At 45.9% G+C, this 18272-nt stretch overlaps 1 protein-coding gene across 1 annotated transcript; it reads left to right on the top strand.

The window, feature by feature from the left end:
• Window positions 1–226: 226 nt before the first annotated feature.
• LOC127914850 (uncharacterized) lies at window positions 227–7214 on the top strand. The gene is made up of 2 exons (XM_052492600.1): window positions 227–301; window positions 5937–7214. Exons 1-2 carry the CDS (start codon window positions 227–229, stop codon window positions 7212–7214), a joined length of 1353 nt encoding a protein of 450 aa, XP_052348560.1.
• The last annotated feature ends 11058 nt before the right edge of the window (window positions 7215–18272 follow it).

Raw genomic sequence — 18272 nt, 5'->3', positions numbered from 1 at the left:
CGGCTACAGCTCAGCGTTCAACACGATAGTGCCCAAGAAGCTCATCACTAAGCTATGGACTCTGGGACTAAACACCTCCCTCTGCAACTGGATCCTGGACTTCCTAATGGGCCGCCCCCAGGTAAGAGTAGGCAACAACATGTCTCCCACGCTGATCCTTAAATCTGGGGCCCCTCAGGGGTGTGTACTTAGTCCCCTCCTGTATTCCCTATTCGCCCACGACTGCATGGCCAAACATGCTGACGGCACAACAGTGGAACGGCTGATCACCAACAAAGATGAGACGGCCTATAAGGAGGAGGTCAGAGAACTGTCAGTGTGGTGCCAGGACAACAACCTCTCGTTCAATGTGAGCAAGACAAAGGAGCTGATCGTGGACTACAGGAAAAGGCAGGCCGAACAGGCCCCCATTAACATCGACGGAACTGTAGTGGAGCAGGTCGAGAGTTTCAAGTTCCTTTATGGTGTCGTGAAGAGGGCACGAAAAAACCTTTACCCCCTCAGGAGACTGAAAAGATTTGGCATGGGCTGCACCGGCGAGAGCATCCTGACCAGTTCCATCACCGTCTGGTATGGCTGCTCAGCATCTGACCGTAAGGCGCTAGGGTAGTGCGAATGGCAGAGTACATCACTGGGGCCATGCTTCCTGCTATCCAGTACCTCTATACCAGGCGGTGTCAGAGGAAAGCACAAAAAATGATCAGAGATTCCAGTCACCTAAGTTATAGTTTTCTCTGCTACTGCACGGCAAGCGGTACCGGAGCGCCAAGTCTAGGACCAAAAGGCTCCTCAACAGCTACAACCCCCAAGCCATTAGACTGCTGAACAATTCATAAAAATCTCCACGGGGCAATTTACATTGACACCACCCCTCTTGTACACTGCTTACTGCTGCTACTCACTGTTTGTTTATTATCTATGCATTGTCACATCCTCACCTACATGTTCACATTACCTCAATTAATCAGTATCCCCGTAATCTGACTCGATACCGTAACACCCTGTATATAGCCTCCACATTGACTCTGTACCGTAACACCCTGTATATAGCCTCCATATTGACTCTGTACCGTAATACCCTGTATATAGCCTCCACATTGACTCTGTACCGTAACACCATGTATATAGCCTCCACATTGACTCTGTACCATAACACCCTGTATATAGCCTCCACATTGACTCTGTACCGTAACACCCTGTATATAGCCTCCACATTGACTCTGTACCGTAACACCCTGTATATAGCCTCCTATATATGCGTTATTGTTATTCTTATCGTGTTACTTTTTATTATTACTTTTTATTTTAGTCTGTTTGGTAAATATGTTATTCCTCTTGAACTGCACTGTTGGTTAAGTACTTGTAAATAAGCATTTCACGGTAAGGTCTACACTTGTTGTATTCGAAGCATGTGACAAATACAGTTCGATTTGATTTATTCATGTTTCTACTTTTGACTGTGGCACTTGTTATTGGACACACATCTATTTGTTCCTGTTTTCTTTCTCCCTCTCTCTCTCTCTTTATCTCTCTCTCTCTCCCTCCCTCTCTCTCTCCCCCTCTCTCTCTCTCTCTCCTTCCCCTTCTCTCTTTCTCTGTCTCTCTCTCTCTCCTTCCTCTTCTCTCTCTGTCTCTCTCTCTCTCCTTCCCCTTCTCTCTTTCCCTGTCTCTCTCTCTCTCTCTCTCTCTCTCTCTCTCTCTCTCTCTCTCTCTCTCTCTCTCTCTCTCTCTCTCTCCCTCTCTCTCTCTCTCTGTCTCTCTCTCTCTTCCCCTTCTCTCTCTCTCTCTCTCTGTCTCTCTCTCTCTCTCTCTCTCTGTCTCTCTCTCTCTCTCTCTCTCTCTCTCTCTCTCTCTCTCTCTCTCTCTCTCTCTCCTTTCCCTTCTCTCTCTCTCTCTCTCTCCTTCCCCTTCTCTCTCTCTCTCTCTCTGTCTCTCTCTCTCTCTCTCTCTCCTTCTCTCTCTCTCTCTCTCTCTCTCTCTCTCTCTCTCTCTCTTCTCTTTCTCTTCTTTCTCTCTCTCTTTCTTTCTTTCTTTCTTTCTTTCTTTCTTTCTTTCTTTCTTTCTTTCTTTCTTTCTTTCTTTCTTTCTTTCTCTTCTCTCTCTCTCTCTCTCTCTCTCTCTCTCTCTCTCTCTCTCTCTCTCTCTCTCTCTCTCTTCTCTCTCTCTCTCTCTTTCTTTCTCTTTCTCTTTCTTTTTTCTTTCTTTCTTTCTTTCTTTCTTTCTTTCTTTCTTTCTTTCTTTCTTCTTTCTTTCTTTCTTTCTTTCTTTCTTTCTTTCTTTCTTTCTTTCTTTCTTTCTTTCTTTCTTTCTTTCTTTCTTTCTTTCTCTCTCTCTCTCTCTCTCTCTCTCTCTCTCTCTCTCTCTCTCTCTCTCTCTCACACACACACACAGCGTAGCAGGGGAGACGGAGCCTGTGGGGTCAGAGCTGTACGGTGCAAAAGGTCAAGTGCCCGGCCTGTCTGTTCTCTCCTGACTGGAAGAATGCAGAAGGCTGAGTGTGAGGTGCATAAATATCTCTCTCTCTCTCTCTCTCTCTCTCTCTCTCTCTCTCTCTCTCTCTCTCTCTCTCTCTCTCTCTCTCTCTCTCTCTCTCTGTCTCTCTGTCTCTCTGTCTGTGCGGGTGTTTGTGTGTGTGTGTGTGTGCGTGCGTGCGTGTGTTCAGGTGTGTGTCTTAGTAAGACAGTGCTAATGGTCTGCTAGAGGTGTCTGTGGTCCCCGTCATCTCTGTCAGAGCTCTAAAGCTAATGAGTCCTGGACAGACATGGCCAACTTCCTGGCTAGACAAGGAAATATCGCCTCTGAACAATACAGACCACGGCTGGGCAACACTCAAAGGACCTGCCTCGGAAGATAGGTTAGACGCCAGGAGGTGCCTCAGATGATGTCATACTCCAGACACATAACAGGACTTGTTGACAGACTGAGAGCTGAAGAGAAAAGAAGGCCATAAGGAACAACAACAAGGAGAAAGTTCTCCTCCCTTGCAGACGGAAACAGTTAGAAGTGTGTTTTGGTTCTATGCCCAGTTGGGAATGTGAGTTGGCTTTGGTTCTAAGCCCAGTTGGGAATGTGAGTGGGCTTTGGTTCTATGCCCAGTTGGGAATGTGAGTTGGTTTTGGTTCTATGCCCAGTTGGGAATGTGAGTTGGTTTGGTAAACTGCGATCAGGAGGGAATGTCGTGGTCATGATGATGAACTGGGATCAGGGGGGAATGTAGTGGTCATGATGATGAACTGCTAACCCTGGCAGATCAACCAGGCTCATCCTGATGGCCAATGAAGAGAGAGATGTCTGATGGACATAGGAGAGAGAGAGATGTCTGATGGACAAAGGAGAGAGAGAGATGTCTGACGGACATAGGAGAGAGAGATGTCTGATGGACATAGGAGAGAGAGATGTCTGATGGACATAGGAGAGAGAGAGAGATGTCTGATGGACATAGGGGAGAGAGATGTCTGATGGACATAGGAGAGAGAGAGAGAGATGTCTGACGGACAACGAAGAGGGAGATTTCTGATGGACATAGGAGAGAGAGAGAGATGTCTGATGGACATAGGAGAGAGAGAGAGAGATGTCTGACGGACAACGAAGAGAGAGATTTCTGATGGACATAGGAGAGAGAGAGAGAGATGTCTGATGGCCATAGGAGAGAGAGAGAGATGTCTGATGGACAGGAGAGAGAGAGATGTCTGACGGACATAGGAGAGAGAGAGAGATGTCTGACGGACATAGGAGAGAGAGAGAGATGTCTGATGGACATAGGAGAGAGAGAGATGTCTGATGGACATAGGAGAGAGAGAGAGATGTCTGATGGACATAGGAGAGAGAGAGAGGAGATGTCTGATGGACATAGGAGAGAGAGAGAGGGAGATGTCTGATGGACATAGGAGAGAGAGAGATGTCTGATGGACATAGGAGAGAGAGAGAGATGTCTGATGGACATAGGAGAGAGAGAGAGATGTCTGATGGACATAGGAGAGAGAGAGAGATGTCTGATGGACATAGGAGAGAGAGAGAGATGTCTGATGGACATAGGAGAGAGAGAGATGGCCATAGGAGAGAGAGAGGGATGTCTGATGGACATAGGAGAGAGAAAGAGATGTCTGATGGACATAGGAGAGAGAGAGAGATGTCTGATGGACATAGGAGAGAGAGAGAGATGTCTGATGGACATAGGAGAGAGAGAGAGATGTCTGATGGACATAGGAGAGAGAGAGAGAGATGTCTGATGGACATAGGAGAGAGAGAGAGATGTCTGATGGACATAGGAGAGAGAGAGATGTCTGATGGACAGAGGAGAGAGAGAGAGAGATGTCTGATGGACATAGGAGAGAGAGAGAGATGTCTGATGGACATAGGAGAAAGAGAGAGAGATGTCTGATGGACATAGGAGAGAGAGAGAGATGTCTGATGGACATAGGAGAGAGAGAGATGTCTGATGGACATAGGAGAGAGAGAGAGATGTCTGATGGACATAGGAGAGAGAGTGCTAGCCACCAATGTTGGGTGTAGGTGACAGCTTCAGACATGCAGGTGATAGCTGGGCACCGGTCGTATGGACTTTTGGTCAATTCAATGAGACTACATTATACATTACCTTTCTCCTCTGTCCTCTTTGTTGGAACACTAATATCACTCTGTGTGTGTGTGTGTGTGTGTGTGTGTGTGTGTGTGTGTGTGTGTGTGTGTGTGTGTGTGTGTGTGTGTGTGTGTGTGTGTGTGTGTGTGTTTGTGTGTGTGTGTGTGTGTGTGTGTGTGTGTGTGTGTGTGTGTGTGTGTGTGTGTGTGTGTGTGTGTGTGTGACCATGCTCTGTGTTTGTGTGTCTGCGCGTGTGTGTGTGTGTGTGTGTGTGTCTGTGTGTGTGTGTGTGTGTGTGTGTGTGTGTGTGTGTGTGTGTGTGTGTGTGTGTGTGTGTGTGTGTGTGTGTGTGTGTGTGTGTGTGTGTGTGTGTGTGTGTGTGTGTGTGTGTGTGTGTGTGTGTGTGTGTGTGTGTGTTGTGTGTGTGTGTGTGTGTGTGTGTGTGTGTGTGTGTGTGTGTGTGTGTGTGTGTGTGTGTGTGTGTGTGTGTGTGTATTCTATTGCAATATGTCCGTGTTTCAATCAGAATGTTCCTGTTTGCTTATGTGATTAGTTTGTTTGCTGAATCCTATTTACACCCTGTCCACATAAGCACATTGTTTGTTTGCAGAGTCTATGTGAATCAGAGAAACAGAGAAGTCCGAGATTAATTTCTGATGCTCAGGGAGCCTCGAACAGCATTCTCTCCCTTCAACGGAAACTGAACTGAGTGTTTTAGGAGCAGGAGGCATTGGAACCTACTCCGGCGTTTAGTAGGCCTACTCCGGCGTTTAGTAGGCCTACTCCGGCGTTTAGTAGGCCTACTCCGGCGTTTAGTAGGCCGACTCCGGCGTTTAGTAGGCCTACTCCGGCGTTTAGTAGGCCGACTCCGGCGTATAGTAGGCCTACTCCGGCGTTTAGTAGGCCTACTCCGGCGTTTAGTAGGCCGACTCCGGCGTTTAGTAGGCCGACTCCGGCGTTTAGTAGGCCGACTCTGGCGTTTAGTAGGCCTACTCCGGCGTTTAGTAGGCCTACTCCGGCGTTTAGTAGGCCGACTCCGGCGTTTAGTAGGCCTACTCCGGCGTTTAGTAGGCCTACTCCGGCGTTTAGTAGGCCTACTCCCGCGTTTAGTAGGCCTACTCCGGCGTTTAGTAGGCCTACTCCGGCGTTTAGTAGGCCTACTCCGGCGTTTAGTAGGCCTACTCCAGCGTTTAGTAGGCCGACTCCGGCGTTTAGTAGGCCTACTCCGGCGTTTAGTAGGCCTACTCCGGCGTTTAGTAGGCCTACTCCGGCGTTTAGTAGGCCTACTCCGGCGTTTAGTAGGCCTACTCCAGCTGTATATCAGGGTGTAACAACTAATCACACTGTGAACACACAGGACCCATACAGGACCCATCCAGGACCCATCCAGGACCCATCCAGGACCCATTCAGGACCCATCCAGGACCCATCCAGGACCCATCCAGGACCCATACAGGACCCATACAGGACCCATCCAGGACCCATACAGGACCCATACAGGACCCATACAGGACCCATCCAGGACCCATCCAGGACCCATACAGGACCCATACAGGACCCATCCAGGACCCATCCAGGACCCATCCAGGACCCATCCAGGACCCATCCAGGACCCATCCAGGACCCATACAGGACCCATCCAGGACCCATACAGGACCCATCCAGGACCCATCCAGGACCCATACAGGACCCATTCAGGACCCATCCAGGACCCATCCAGGACCCATCCAGGACCCATTCAGGACCCATCCAGGACCCATCCAGGACCCATACAGGACCCATACAGGACCCATCCAGGACCCATACCCATTCAGGACCCATCCAGGACCCATCCAGGACCCATCCAGGACCCATTCAGGACCCATCCAGGACCCATCCAGGACCCATACAGGACCCATCCAGGACCCATACAGGACCCATCCAGGACCCATACAGGACCCATCCAGGACCCATACAGGACCCATCCAGGACCCATCCAGGACCCATCCAGGACCCATCCAGGATCCATACAGGACTCATCCAGGACCCATCCAGGACCCATCCAGGACCCATCCAGGACCCATTCAGGACCCATACAGGACCCATACAGGACTCATACAGGACCCATACAGGACCCATACAGGACCCATCCAGGACCCATCCAGGACCCATCCAGGACCCATCCAGGACCCATCCAGGACCCATACAGGACTCATACAGGACCCATCCAGGACCCATACAGGACTCATACAGGACCCATCCAGGACCCATTCAGGACCCATCCAGGACCCATCCAGGACCCATTCAGGACCCATCCAGGACCCATCCAGGACCCATACAGGACCCAGGACCCATCCAGGACCCATACAGGACCCATACAGGACCCATACAGGACCCATACAGGACCCATCCAGGATCCATCCAGGACCCATCCAGGACCCATACAGGACCCATACAGGACCCATACAGGACCCATACAGGATCATTACAGGACCCATCCAGGACCCATACAGGACCCATACAGGACCCATACAGGATCATTACAGGACCCATCCAGGACCCATACAGGACTCATACAGGACCCATCCAGGACCCATACAGGATCCATACAGGACCCATCCAGGACCCATACACATCATTATCTGGAGACGGTTGACTTGGAGGTGCATGGAGGCTTCATTCACATTTATTTGATTCACATTTCCTCACTGCCTTTCTCTCTGTCTCTCTGTCTCTCTGTCTCTCTGTGTCTGTCTCTTTGTCTCTCTGTCCATGTCTCTCTGTCTCTCTTTCTCTCTCTCTCTTTCTCTCTCTCTCTGTCTCTCTTTGCCTGTCTCTCTGTGTCTGTCTCTCTGTATCTCTGTCCATGTCTCTCTGTCTCTCTTTCTCTCTGTCTCTGTCTCTCTGTATCTGTCTCTCTGTCTCTGTCTCTCTGTCTCTCTGTCTCTCTTTGCCTGTCTCTCTGTGTCTGTCTCTCTGTATCTCTGTCCATGTCTCTCTGTCTCTGTCTCTCTGTGTCTGTCTCTCTGTATCTCTGTCTATGTCTCTCTGTCTCTGTCTCTCTGTGTCTGTCCCTCTGTCTCTCTGTGTCTGTCTCTCTGTGTCTGTCTCTCTGTCTCTCTGTCTCTGTCTCTCTGTGTCTGTCTCTCTGTGTATGTCTCTCTGTCTCTCTGTGTCTATCTCTGTCTCTCTGTGTCTGTCTCCCTGTCCCTTTCTGTCTTTCTGTCTCTCTGTGTCTGTCTCTGTGTCTGTCTCTCTGTGTCTATCTCTACGTGTCTGTCTCTCTGTGTCTGTCTCTCTGTATCTCTGTCTGTTTGTCTCTGTATCTCTGTCTCTATGTGTCTGTCTGTCTCTGTTTCTCTGTGTCTGTCTTTCTGTGTCTGTCTCTCTGTGTCTGTCTCTCTGTGTCTGTCTCTCTGTGTCTGTCTCTCTGTGTATGTCTCTCTGTCTCTCTGTGTCTGTCTCTCTGTCCCTTTCTGTCTGTTTGTCTCTCTGTCTCTCTGTCTCCATGTGTCTGTCTCTCTGTCTGCCTGTGTCTGTCTCTCTGTCTCCCTGTGTCTGTCTCTCTGTGTCTGTCTCTCTGTCTCTCTGTGTCTGTCTCTCTATCTCTCTGTGTCTGTCTCTGTCTCTCTGTCTCTCTGTCTCTCTGTGTCTGCCTCTCTGTCTCTCTGTGTGTGTCTGTCTGTCTCCCTGTGTCTGTCTCTCTGTCTTCCTGTGTCTGTCTCTCTGTCTACCTGTGTCTGTCTCTATGTCTCTCTGTGTCTGTCTCTCTGTCTCTCTGTGTCTGTCTCTCTGTCTCTCTGTGCCTGTCTCTCTGTCTCTCTGTGCCTGTCTCTCTGTCTCTCTGTCTGTCTGTCTGTCTCTCTGTATCTGTCTCTCTGTCTCTCTGTGTCTGTCTCTCTGTCTCTCTGTGTCTGTCTCTATGTCTCTCTTTCTCTATGTGTCTGTCTATCTGTCTCTCTGTGTCTGTCTGTCTGTCTCTCTGTGTCTGTATCTCTGTCTCTCTGTGTCTGTCTCTCTGTCTCTCTGTGTCTGTCCCTCTGTCTCTCTGTGTCTGTCTCTCTGTGTCTGTCTCTCTGTCTCTCTGTCTGTCTCTGTCTCTGTCTCTCTGTCTCTGTCTCTCTGTCTCCTGTCTGTGTCTGTCTATCTGTGTCTGTCTCTGTGTCTCTCTGTGTCTGTCTCTCTGTCTCTCTCTGTCTGTCTCTCTGTGTCTGTCTCTCTGTGTTTGTCTCTATGTGTCTGTCTCTCTGTGTCTGTCTCTCTGTGTCTGTCTCCCTGTCTCTGTCTCTCTATCTCTGTCTCTCTGTGTCTGTCTCTGTCTCTCTGTCTCCCTGTGTCTGTCTCTCTGTGTCTGTCTCTGTGTCTCGCTGTGTCTGTCTCTCTGTCTCTCTGTGTCTGTCTCTCTGTGTCTGTCTCTCTGTCTCTCGGTGTCTGTCTCTCTGTCTCTCTGTGTCTGTCTCTCTGTGTCTGTCTGTCTGTCTGTCTGTCTGTCTGTCTGTCTGTCTGTCTGTCTCCCTGTGTCTGTCTCTCTGTCTCTCTGTGTCTGTCTTTTCTCTCTGTCTCTTAATGTGTGTCTCTTGTCATGTAATATTCAACATGCAGCACGTGGTAGTGGAACTGAGAAGCTTCCTGATTCAAAAATATCAGAGAATGAATTCATCTACTCCTTTGTCTTAACTCTTAACTATTAGAGTTATACAAAGTGCAATCCTGTTCCCAGTCATAAAACTAATATTTCAGATTAGATGTATTGGTACAGTATAGTATGGTACAGATGTAGGATATTATTATTTGAGGTTAAAAAAGGCGTCAAAAGATTGTAATTTCCACTTTAAAAAGTCAGACTATATTTGCCCTAACGAAAAATGTATCAACCCTTGCAAAACAATATCCATTAATTATAATCCACATAATTATTCCAATTTCCTGTTTATGCAGGATCATTGTTCTCAAATTAAAATCCTACATCTGTAGAAGCCAGTGTGTTTGTGCGACTGGCTCCATCTTTGTCTGTCCAAGGCCCCTCTGCGTTCCTCCAGTACCCGTTCTCCTGTCGTTGGCACCATAACCCTTCTGTCAGTCACTCAGCATGGCGAAGGAGCTGTCAATGCTGATAAGCCAATGGGACAAGACCTTGGGATGTTTTAACGTCACTCTTCTTAGGATCCCTTCAATGAAAGCATCACTGAGTGTCTTAGCTCTCTCTCTCTCTCTCTCTCTCTCTCTCTCTCTCTCTCTCTCTCTCTCCCTCTCTCTCTCTCTTTCTTTCTCTCTCTCTCTCTCTTTCTTTTTCTTTCTCTTTCTTTCTTTCTTTCTTTCTTTCTTTCTTTCTTTCTTTCTTTCTTTCTTTCTCTCTCTCTCTCTCTCTCTCTCTTTCTTTCTTTTTCTCTCTCTTTCTTTTTCTCTCTCTTTCTTACTTTCTTTCTTTCTTTCTCTCTCTTTCTTTTTCTCTTTCTTTCTTTCTTTCTTTCTTTCTTTCTTTCTTTCTTTCTTTCTTTCTTTCTTTCTTTCTTTCTTTCTTTCTTTCTCTCTCTCTCTCTCTCTCTCTCTCTCTCTCTCTCTCTCTCTCTCTCTCTCTCTCCCTCTATATCTCTGACTCTCTCCCTCTCTATCTCTCTCTCTTTCTCTCTTTCTCTCACCCTCTCTATCTCACCCTCTCTTTTTTCTCACAGACACCTACACAAGCTCACACACTCCCTAACTCTCCCTAGCATGTTCTCACATACGTTCTCTCTGAACAAATCATTTCTCTGAAATTTAAACTCTCACTTTATTTATCCTGTTTGACTATCGCATAACCTTGTTCTGTGTTTCACTCTGAGCCGTCTCCCTCACTGCACTGGCATGTCTGAGTCTGACCATGTGTTGTGTTGTTCAGTCAGCTCTGTTTTAACAAGGAGAGTGTGTGGAGATCACAACCCTCTTGTTCTAGATGGGTCCGGGATGACCACGGACAACAGGCCCGGGGAGGGAATGTGATTATTATTGACTGACTGTACAGAAATCAAATAGACCAATGGCAGTCCAGCTCTATGTAAGTCACTGGCCTGGGCAAAGTTGTGGATGTCCTTCCTATAGGCCATCTATGAAAAGTGGTTGTTGTATTATGTGTAATGTCCATTATGTACATTGTGTGAGCAGTGCAGTGTTAGTGTGCCGTCTTTCGGATTGGACGTTAAACGGGTTGTCCTGACTCTCTGAGGTCATTGAAGATTCCTTGGCACTTATCGTAAGAGTAGGGGTGTTAACCACAGTGTCCTTGCTAAATTCCCAAGCTGTCCCTCATACCATCATGGCCAACTAATTATTCCCAGTTCCCAATTGGCTCATTCATCACCCCTCCTCTCCCCTGTAACTATTCCCCAGGCTGTTGCTGTAAATTAGAACTTGTTCTCAGTCAACTTACCTGGTAAAATAACGGATAAATTAAATGAAATTAAAACATAACTGGGCTCTATACAGGGGGTACTGAGTCAGTGTGAGGGGTTACAGGTTAGTTGAGGTCATTTGTACATGTAGGTAGGGGTGAAGTGACTATGCATACCTATTAAACAGTGATTAGCAGCAGAGTACAAACAAATGGAGGAGGGGTCAATGTAAATAGTCCAGGTGGCCATTTGATTAATTGTTCAACAGTCTTATGGCTTGGGGGGTAGAAGCTGTTACGGAACCTTTTGATCCTGGACTACCGGAGCTCGTGTTCCGCTTACCGTGTGGTAGCAGAGAGAACAGTCTATGACTCAGGTGACTCGAGTCTCTGACAATTTCATGGGCTTTCCTCTGACTGTCTAAGGATCTCTCTGTACTTTGCTCAATTCATCTTTCCCACAATTCTGACTAGTCCCTGGTGCTGAAAAATATCCCCACAGAATGATGCTACCACCACCATGCTTCACAGTAGCGATGGTACCAGGTTTCCTCCAGACTTGACAGTTGACATTCAGGCCAAAGAGTTCAATATTGCTTTAATCAGACCAGAGAATCTTGTTTCTCATGGTCTGAGAGTCCTTTAGGTGCCTTTTGGCAAACTCCAAGCTGGCTGTCATGGGTATTTTACTGAGCAGTGGCTTCCATCTGCCCCCTCTACCATAATGCCCTGATTGATGGAGTGCTGCAGAGGTGGTTGTCCTTCTGGAAGGTTCTCCCATCTCCACAGAGGAACTCTGGAGCTCTGTCAGAGTGACCATTGGGTTCTAGGTCACCTCCTTGACCAAGGCCCTTCGCCCCCGATTGCTCAGTTTGGCCGGGCGGCCAGCTCCAGGAAGAGTCTTGGTGGTTCCAAAGTTATTCAGTTTTTAAGAATGATGGAGGCCACTGTGTTCCTGGGGACCTTCAATGCTGCCGTGGTTACTGTTGTGGTTACTGTTTCGGTTACTGTTTTCGTTACTGTTGTGGTTACTGTTGTGGTTACTGTTGTGGTTACTGTTGTGGTTACTGTTGTGGTTATTGTTGTGGTTACTGTTGTGGTTACTGTTGAGGTGACTGTTGTGGTTACTGCTGTGGTTACTGTTGTGGTTATTGTTGTGGTTACTGTTGTGGTTACTGTTGTGGTTATTGTTGTGGTTATTGTTGTGGTTACTGTTGTGGTTATTGTTGTGGTTACTGTTGTGGTTACTGTTGTGGTGACTGTTGAGGTTACTGTTGTGGTGACTGTTGTGGTTACTGTTGTGGTGACTGTTGAGGTTACTGTTGTGGTGACTGTTGTGGTTACTGTTGTGGTTACTGTTGAGGTGACTGTTGTGGTTACTGTTGTTGTTATTGTTGTGGTTACTGTTGTGGTTACTGTTGTGGTGACTGTTGTGGTTATTGTTGTGGTGACTGTTGTGGTTACTGTTGTGGTGACTGTTGTGGTTACTGTTGTGGTTACTGTTGTGGTTACTGTTGTGGTTATTGTTGTGGTTATTGTTGTGGTTACTGTTGTGGTTACTGTTGTGGTGACTGTTGTGGTTACTGTTGTGGTTACTGTTGTGGTTACTGTTGTGGTGACTGTTGTGGTTACTGTTGTGGTGACTGTTGTGGTTATTGTTGTGGTGACTGTTGTGGTTACTGTTGTGGTGACTGTTGTGGTGACTGTTGTGGTTACATGTTGTGGTGACTGTTGTGGTGACTGTTGTGGTGACTTTGTGGTTAAAGCTGTTGTGGTGACTGTTATATTTATTGTTGTAATGACTATTTTTATTGTTGTGGTTACTGTTGTGGTGACTGTTGTGGTTACTGTTGTGATAAAATATTTATCTCATTCTATTTTTGAAACAGTGTTGTTTGAATACAATGTTGTGACATGTTGTCCCCTTTGAACTTCTCTACTGACCTCTTTCTTGATCTTTCTGTGTTTGAAAGTGATGAGGTGGTGCATGTCTCCACAAATTCTGTTTTGGGGAATGTGAGTGAAGATTTATTTTCTCCCTCTGCAAAGTGGGCAGTCTTTTTGTGGACTGTGAGAGCTTCTTTAAACTACTGACAGAACCATGCAATGAGGAAGCAGGATAGGAGAGAGAGAGATCTGCAAAGAATTAGAGAACAAACCGGATTTCGATAAACTCCCATATCTGCTTAGTGATATTCCACAGTGTGCCATCACAGCAGCAACATGTGTGACCTGTAGCCACAAGAAAAGGGCAACCAGTGAAGAACAAACACCATTGTAAATAAAACCCATATTTATGCTAATTTATTTTCCCTTTTGTACTTTAACTTCTTATGGTATAGGGGACACTTACGTCCCACTTGGGCAAAAGCCAGAGAAATGCGTGGCAAAAACAACTTTCATTAAATCACATATATTCAATTAAATCAACACTCGTTGTGAATCAAGCCAACATGGCAGATTTTAAAAAGGCTTTCTGGCGAAAGCATAAGAAGCTATTATCTGATGATATCACAACAGTAAACAAAGAGGGTAGCATATTTCATCCCTGCAGGCATTACACAAAACGCAGGAATAAAATCTAAAACATGCTGTACCTTTGACGAACTTCTTTTGTTGGCACTCCAATATGTCCCATAAATATCACAATTGGTCCTTTTGTTTGATTAATTCCGTCCATATATATTCACAATGTCAATTTATTTGTCGCATTTGATCCAGAAAAATCAGCTTCCAAAATGCGCAACGTCACTACAAAATATTTCAAAAGTTGCGTATACACTTTGCCAAAATATTTCAAACTATTTTTGTAATACAACTTTAGGTATTTTTAAACGTTAATAATCGATCAAATTGTAGACGGGTCTATCTGTGTTCAATACAGGAACACAACAAACCAAGCTACTTTTCAAGTCTTGCGCAACTCTCAACAGTGTTACGCAGTTCCTAGATGGCCTTACTTCTTCATTGCACAAAGGAATAACCTCAACCAAATTCCAAAGACTGGTGACATCCAGTGGAAGCGGTAGGAACTGAAAACAAATTCCTAAGAAATATAGTTTCCCAATGAGAACTCACTGAACAGACAGAGACCTGAAAAAAATATTCTGAATAGTTTGTCGTCTGGGTTTTGCCTGCTACATAAGTTCTGTTATTCTCACATACACGATTTAAAGAGTTTTAGAAACATCAGAGTGTTTTCTATGCATATCTTATTTTCTTGGCATGAGTAGCAGGAAGTTGAAATTGGGCACGCTATTTATCCAAAAGTGAAAACGCTGCCCCCTATACCTTAAGAAGTTAACCATTTGTACCACTGTATATACATACTAAGACATTTGTATTGTCTTTATTCTTCTGGAATGTCTGTGAGTGTAATGTTTACTTTTCATTTTTATTGTTTATTTCACTTTTGTATATTATCTACTACACTTGCTTTGGCAATGTTAACATTTGTTTCACATGCCAATAAAGCCCATTGGATTGAGAGATAGATAGCTGGGGAGGGAGGGACAAATTGTTGGACAGATATATGAGAGAGAGAGAGAGCGAGAGCAAGAGAGTGAGAGAGAGAGAGCATGAGAGAGCATGAGAGAGAAGAGAGAGAGAGAGAGCATGAGAGAGCATGAGAGAGAAGAGAGAGAGAGAGAGCGAGAGAGAGAGAGAGAGCGAGAGAGAGAGAGAGCGAGAGAGAGAGAGAGAGCGAGAGAGAGAGAGCGAGAGAGAGAGAGAGAGAGAGCGAGAGAGAGAGAGAGAGAGAGCGAGAGAGAGAGAGCGAGAGAGAGAGAGAGCGAGAGAGAGAGAGAGAGCGAGAGAGAGAGAGAGCGAGAGAGAGAGAGAGAGAGAGAGAGAAAGAGTCTGAGTTGATTTGCTGTATTCGTCTACCAAACAGAAACAGTCATCTGGTCTTCGTATAAGCTAATTCATCTCCTTCCTGTTTTGTCCCAATGCAGCCTGATGGATTAATTTGATGCCTCTCTCCCTTCCCCTGGTCCTGATCAACACTGGCACAATGGTCTACGGTAGCCAAACGTAGGAGGTGGCCCACACACACAGCCAGAGCCTTGTATTTACATAATCTTAATAGATAGCTCTGCACACAGCTCCATTAATTACCATAAACAGAGGAGAGATACTGTAGCTACAACACAATTTTCTGTTTCTTAATTTCCACCTTCATTGAAAGCTTTCCTCCCCGAGTCTATCTGAAACTCCTGTGAGAGAGAGAGAGAGAGAGAGAGAGAGAGAGAGAGAGAGAGAGAGAGAGATAAGAAGATAGACAGAATTTTAAAAAAGAGAGATGATGGAGGAGATTAGCATTTTCTCTCACTGGCTGGCAGGTAGTGAGCTGGCATAGATAATGTTGTCTGAGGGAGATGTCAGGTAGGGAGCTAGCATGGATAATGTTGTCTGAGGGAGATGTCAGTTAGGGAGCTAGCATAGATAATGTTACTGAGGGAGATATCAGGTACGGAGCAAGCATGGATCATGTTGTCTGAGGGAGATGTCAGGTAGGGAGCTAGCATGGATAATGTTGTCTGAGGGAGATGTCAGGTAGGGAGCTAGCATAGATAATGTTGTCTGAGGGAGATGTCAGGTAGGGAGCTAGCATGGATAATGTTGTCTGAGGGAGATGTCAGGTAGGGAGCTAGCATAGATAATGTTACTGAGGGAGATATCAGGTACGGAGCAAGCATGGATCATGTTGTCTGAGGGAGATGTCAGGTAGGGAGCTAGCATAGATAATGTTGTCTGAGGGAGATGTCAGGTAGGGAGCTCGCATGGATAATGTTGTCTGAGGGAGATGTCAGTTAGGGAGCTAGCATGGATAATGTTGTCTGAGGGAGATGTCAGCGAGGGAGCTAGCATGGATAATGTTGTCTGAGGGAGATGTGAGCGAGGGAGCTAGCATGGATAATGTTGTCTGAGGGTAGGGAGCTAGCATGGATAATGTTGTCTGAGGGAGATGTCAGGTAGGGAGCTAGCATGGATAATGTTGTCTGAGGGTAGGGAGCTAGCATGGATAATGTTGTCTGAGGGTAGGGAGCTAGCATGGATAATGTTATCTGAGGGAGATGTCAGGTAGGGAGCTAGCATGGATAATGTTGTCTGAGGGTAGGGAGCTAGCATGGATAATGTTGTCTGAGGGTAGGGAGCTAGCATGGATAATGTTATCTGAGGGAGATGTCAGGTAGGGAGCTAGCATGGATAATGTTGTCTGAGGGTAGGGAGCTAGCATGGATAATGTTGTCTGAGGGTAGGGAGCTAGCATGGATAATGTTGTCTGAGGGAGATGTCAGGTAGGGAGCTAGCATGGATAATGTTGTCTGAGGGTAGGTCACAACACAGGATGTTGGTGACATCTGAATTGGGAAAGATGGGCGTGCTGGATAGCTGGAGCAGAATAGTTGGACTGGTTTCAAATACATCAAACACATGATGCCATTCCATTTGCTTTGTTCCAGCCATTATTATGAGCCGTCCTCCCCTCAGTGGTCTCCACTGGTGCACAAGTACAGTGAAATGCCTTTCTTCTCAACCCCAATAATGCAGTAATCAATATTGATGTAATTCTAAAAATAACAAGGTAGAACAAAAACACACGAGAAATAAAAATAAGAAGAACATGATAAAGTAAGTTAGCACAGTATACAGTGTCAAAATACCATATTTCCAATGTGCAGAGATACTGGATCGATAGAGATAGAGACTGATACAGATAGCTTGGCTTCAGTATTCACGCCCCTTGACTTTTTCCCAAAGATTTTTTGTTAAAGCCTGATTTTTCAATAGATTAAATTTGAGAAGTTTTTGTGACTGACCTACACGCATTTAAAAATTGAATTTTCCAAATTAATAAAAAATGGGGCACTCAGTTCACAACGTCGACGTCAGCAAATGGCTTGCACACGCGGCGCCATACATGTGGTCTGCGGTTATGAGGCCAGTTGGACGTACTGCAAAATTCTCTAAAATGACGTTGGAGGCGGCTTATGGTGGAGGAATTAACATTCAATTCTCTGCCAAAAAGCTCTGGTAGACATTCATGCAGTCGGCATTCAAATTACAAGCCCCCTCAAAATTTGAGAAATCCGTTGCATTGTGTTGTGTGACAAAACCTCACATTTTAGAGCGGCATTTTATTGTCCCCGGCACAAGGTGCACCTGTGTAATGATCATGCTGTTTAATCAGCTTCTTTATATGCCATACTTGTCAGGTGGATGGATTATAGTCCTGTAGTCCTGTAGCTCAGTTGGTAGAGCATGGCGCTTGTAACGCCAGGGTAGCGGGTTCGATTCCCGGGACCACCCATACGTAGAATGTATGCACACATGACTGTAAGTCGCTTTGGATAAAAGCGTCCGCTAAATGGCATATATTATTATTATTATTATATTATTATTATATTATTATCTTGGCAAAGGAGAAATGCTCACTAACAGGGATGTAAACACATTTTTGAGTGGCCTTTTATTGTCCCCGGCACAAGGTGCACCTGTGTAATGATCCTGCTGTTTAATCAGCTTCTTTATATGCCATACTTGTCAGGTGGATGGATTATCTTGGCAAAGGAGAAATGCTCACAAACAGGGCTGTAAACACATTTTTTGCACGACAGTTGTGAGAATAAAGAGAGAGGTGGAAGAAACTCCGGTAAAACACTTTACATGTTGCATTTATATTTTTGTTCAATATGTAAATATATATATATAAATATATATATACGATATACACTACATGGCAAGAACGTATGTGGTCACACCTTCAAATGAGTGGATTCAGCTATTTCAGCCACACCAGTTGCCGACAGATGTATCAAATCAAGCAGACAGACATCACATTTCCATAGACAGATATCGACATGTAGAATGGCCCGCACTGAAGAGCTCAGTGACATTCAAACAAGCTCACAGAACGGGACCAACGAGTGCTGAAGAGAGTAGTGCATAAAAATTGTCTGTCGGTTGCAACACTAACTACCGAGGTCCTAACTGCCTCTGGAAGCAATGTCAGCACACTGTTTGTTGGCAGCTTCATGAAATGTGTTTTTCGATGGCCGAGTAGCCGAGAAGCCGCACACAAGCCAAAGAATATCATGTGTAACGCCAAGCATCGGCTGGAGTGGTGTAAAGCTCGCCACCATTGGTCTCGGAGCAGTGGAAATGTGTTCTCTGGAGTGACGAATCACGCTTCACCATCTGGCAGTCCAACGGACGTATTTGGGTTTCATGGATATCAAGAGATGAAATGAGTTGGGCTGCAGAGTGAAGGAAAAGTAGCCAATAAGTGCTCATCATATGTATCATATCCTTCAAGTCTGTTGGAAAAGCATTTCAGGTGAAGCT

The sequence above is a fragment of the Oncorhynchus keta genome, chromosome 34, assembly GCF_023373465.1.
Source record: "Oncorhynchus keta strain PuntledgeMale-10-30-2019 chromosome 34, Oket_V2, whole genome shotgun sequence".
Classification (NCBI taxonomy): Eukaryota; Metazoa; Chordata; class Actinopteri; order Salmoniformes; family Salmonidae; genus Oncorhynchus; species Oncorhynchus keta.
This window is presented reverse-complemented; position numbering and strand designations above follow the sequence as displayed.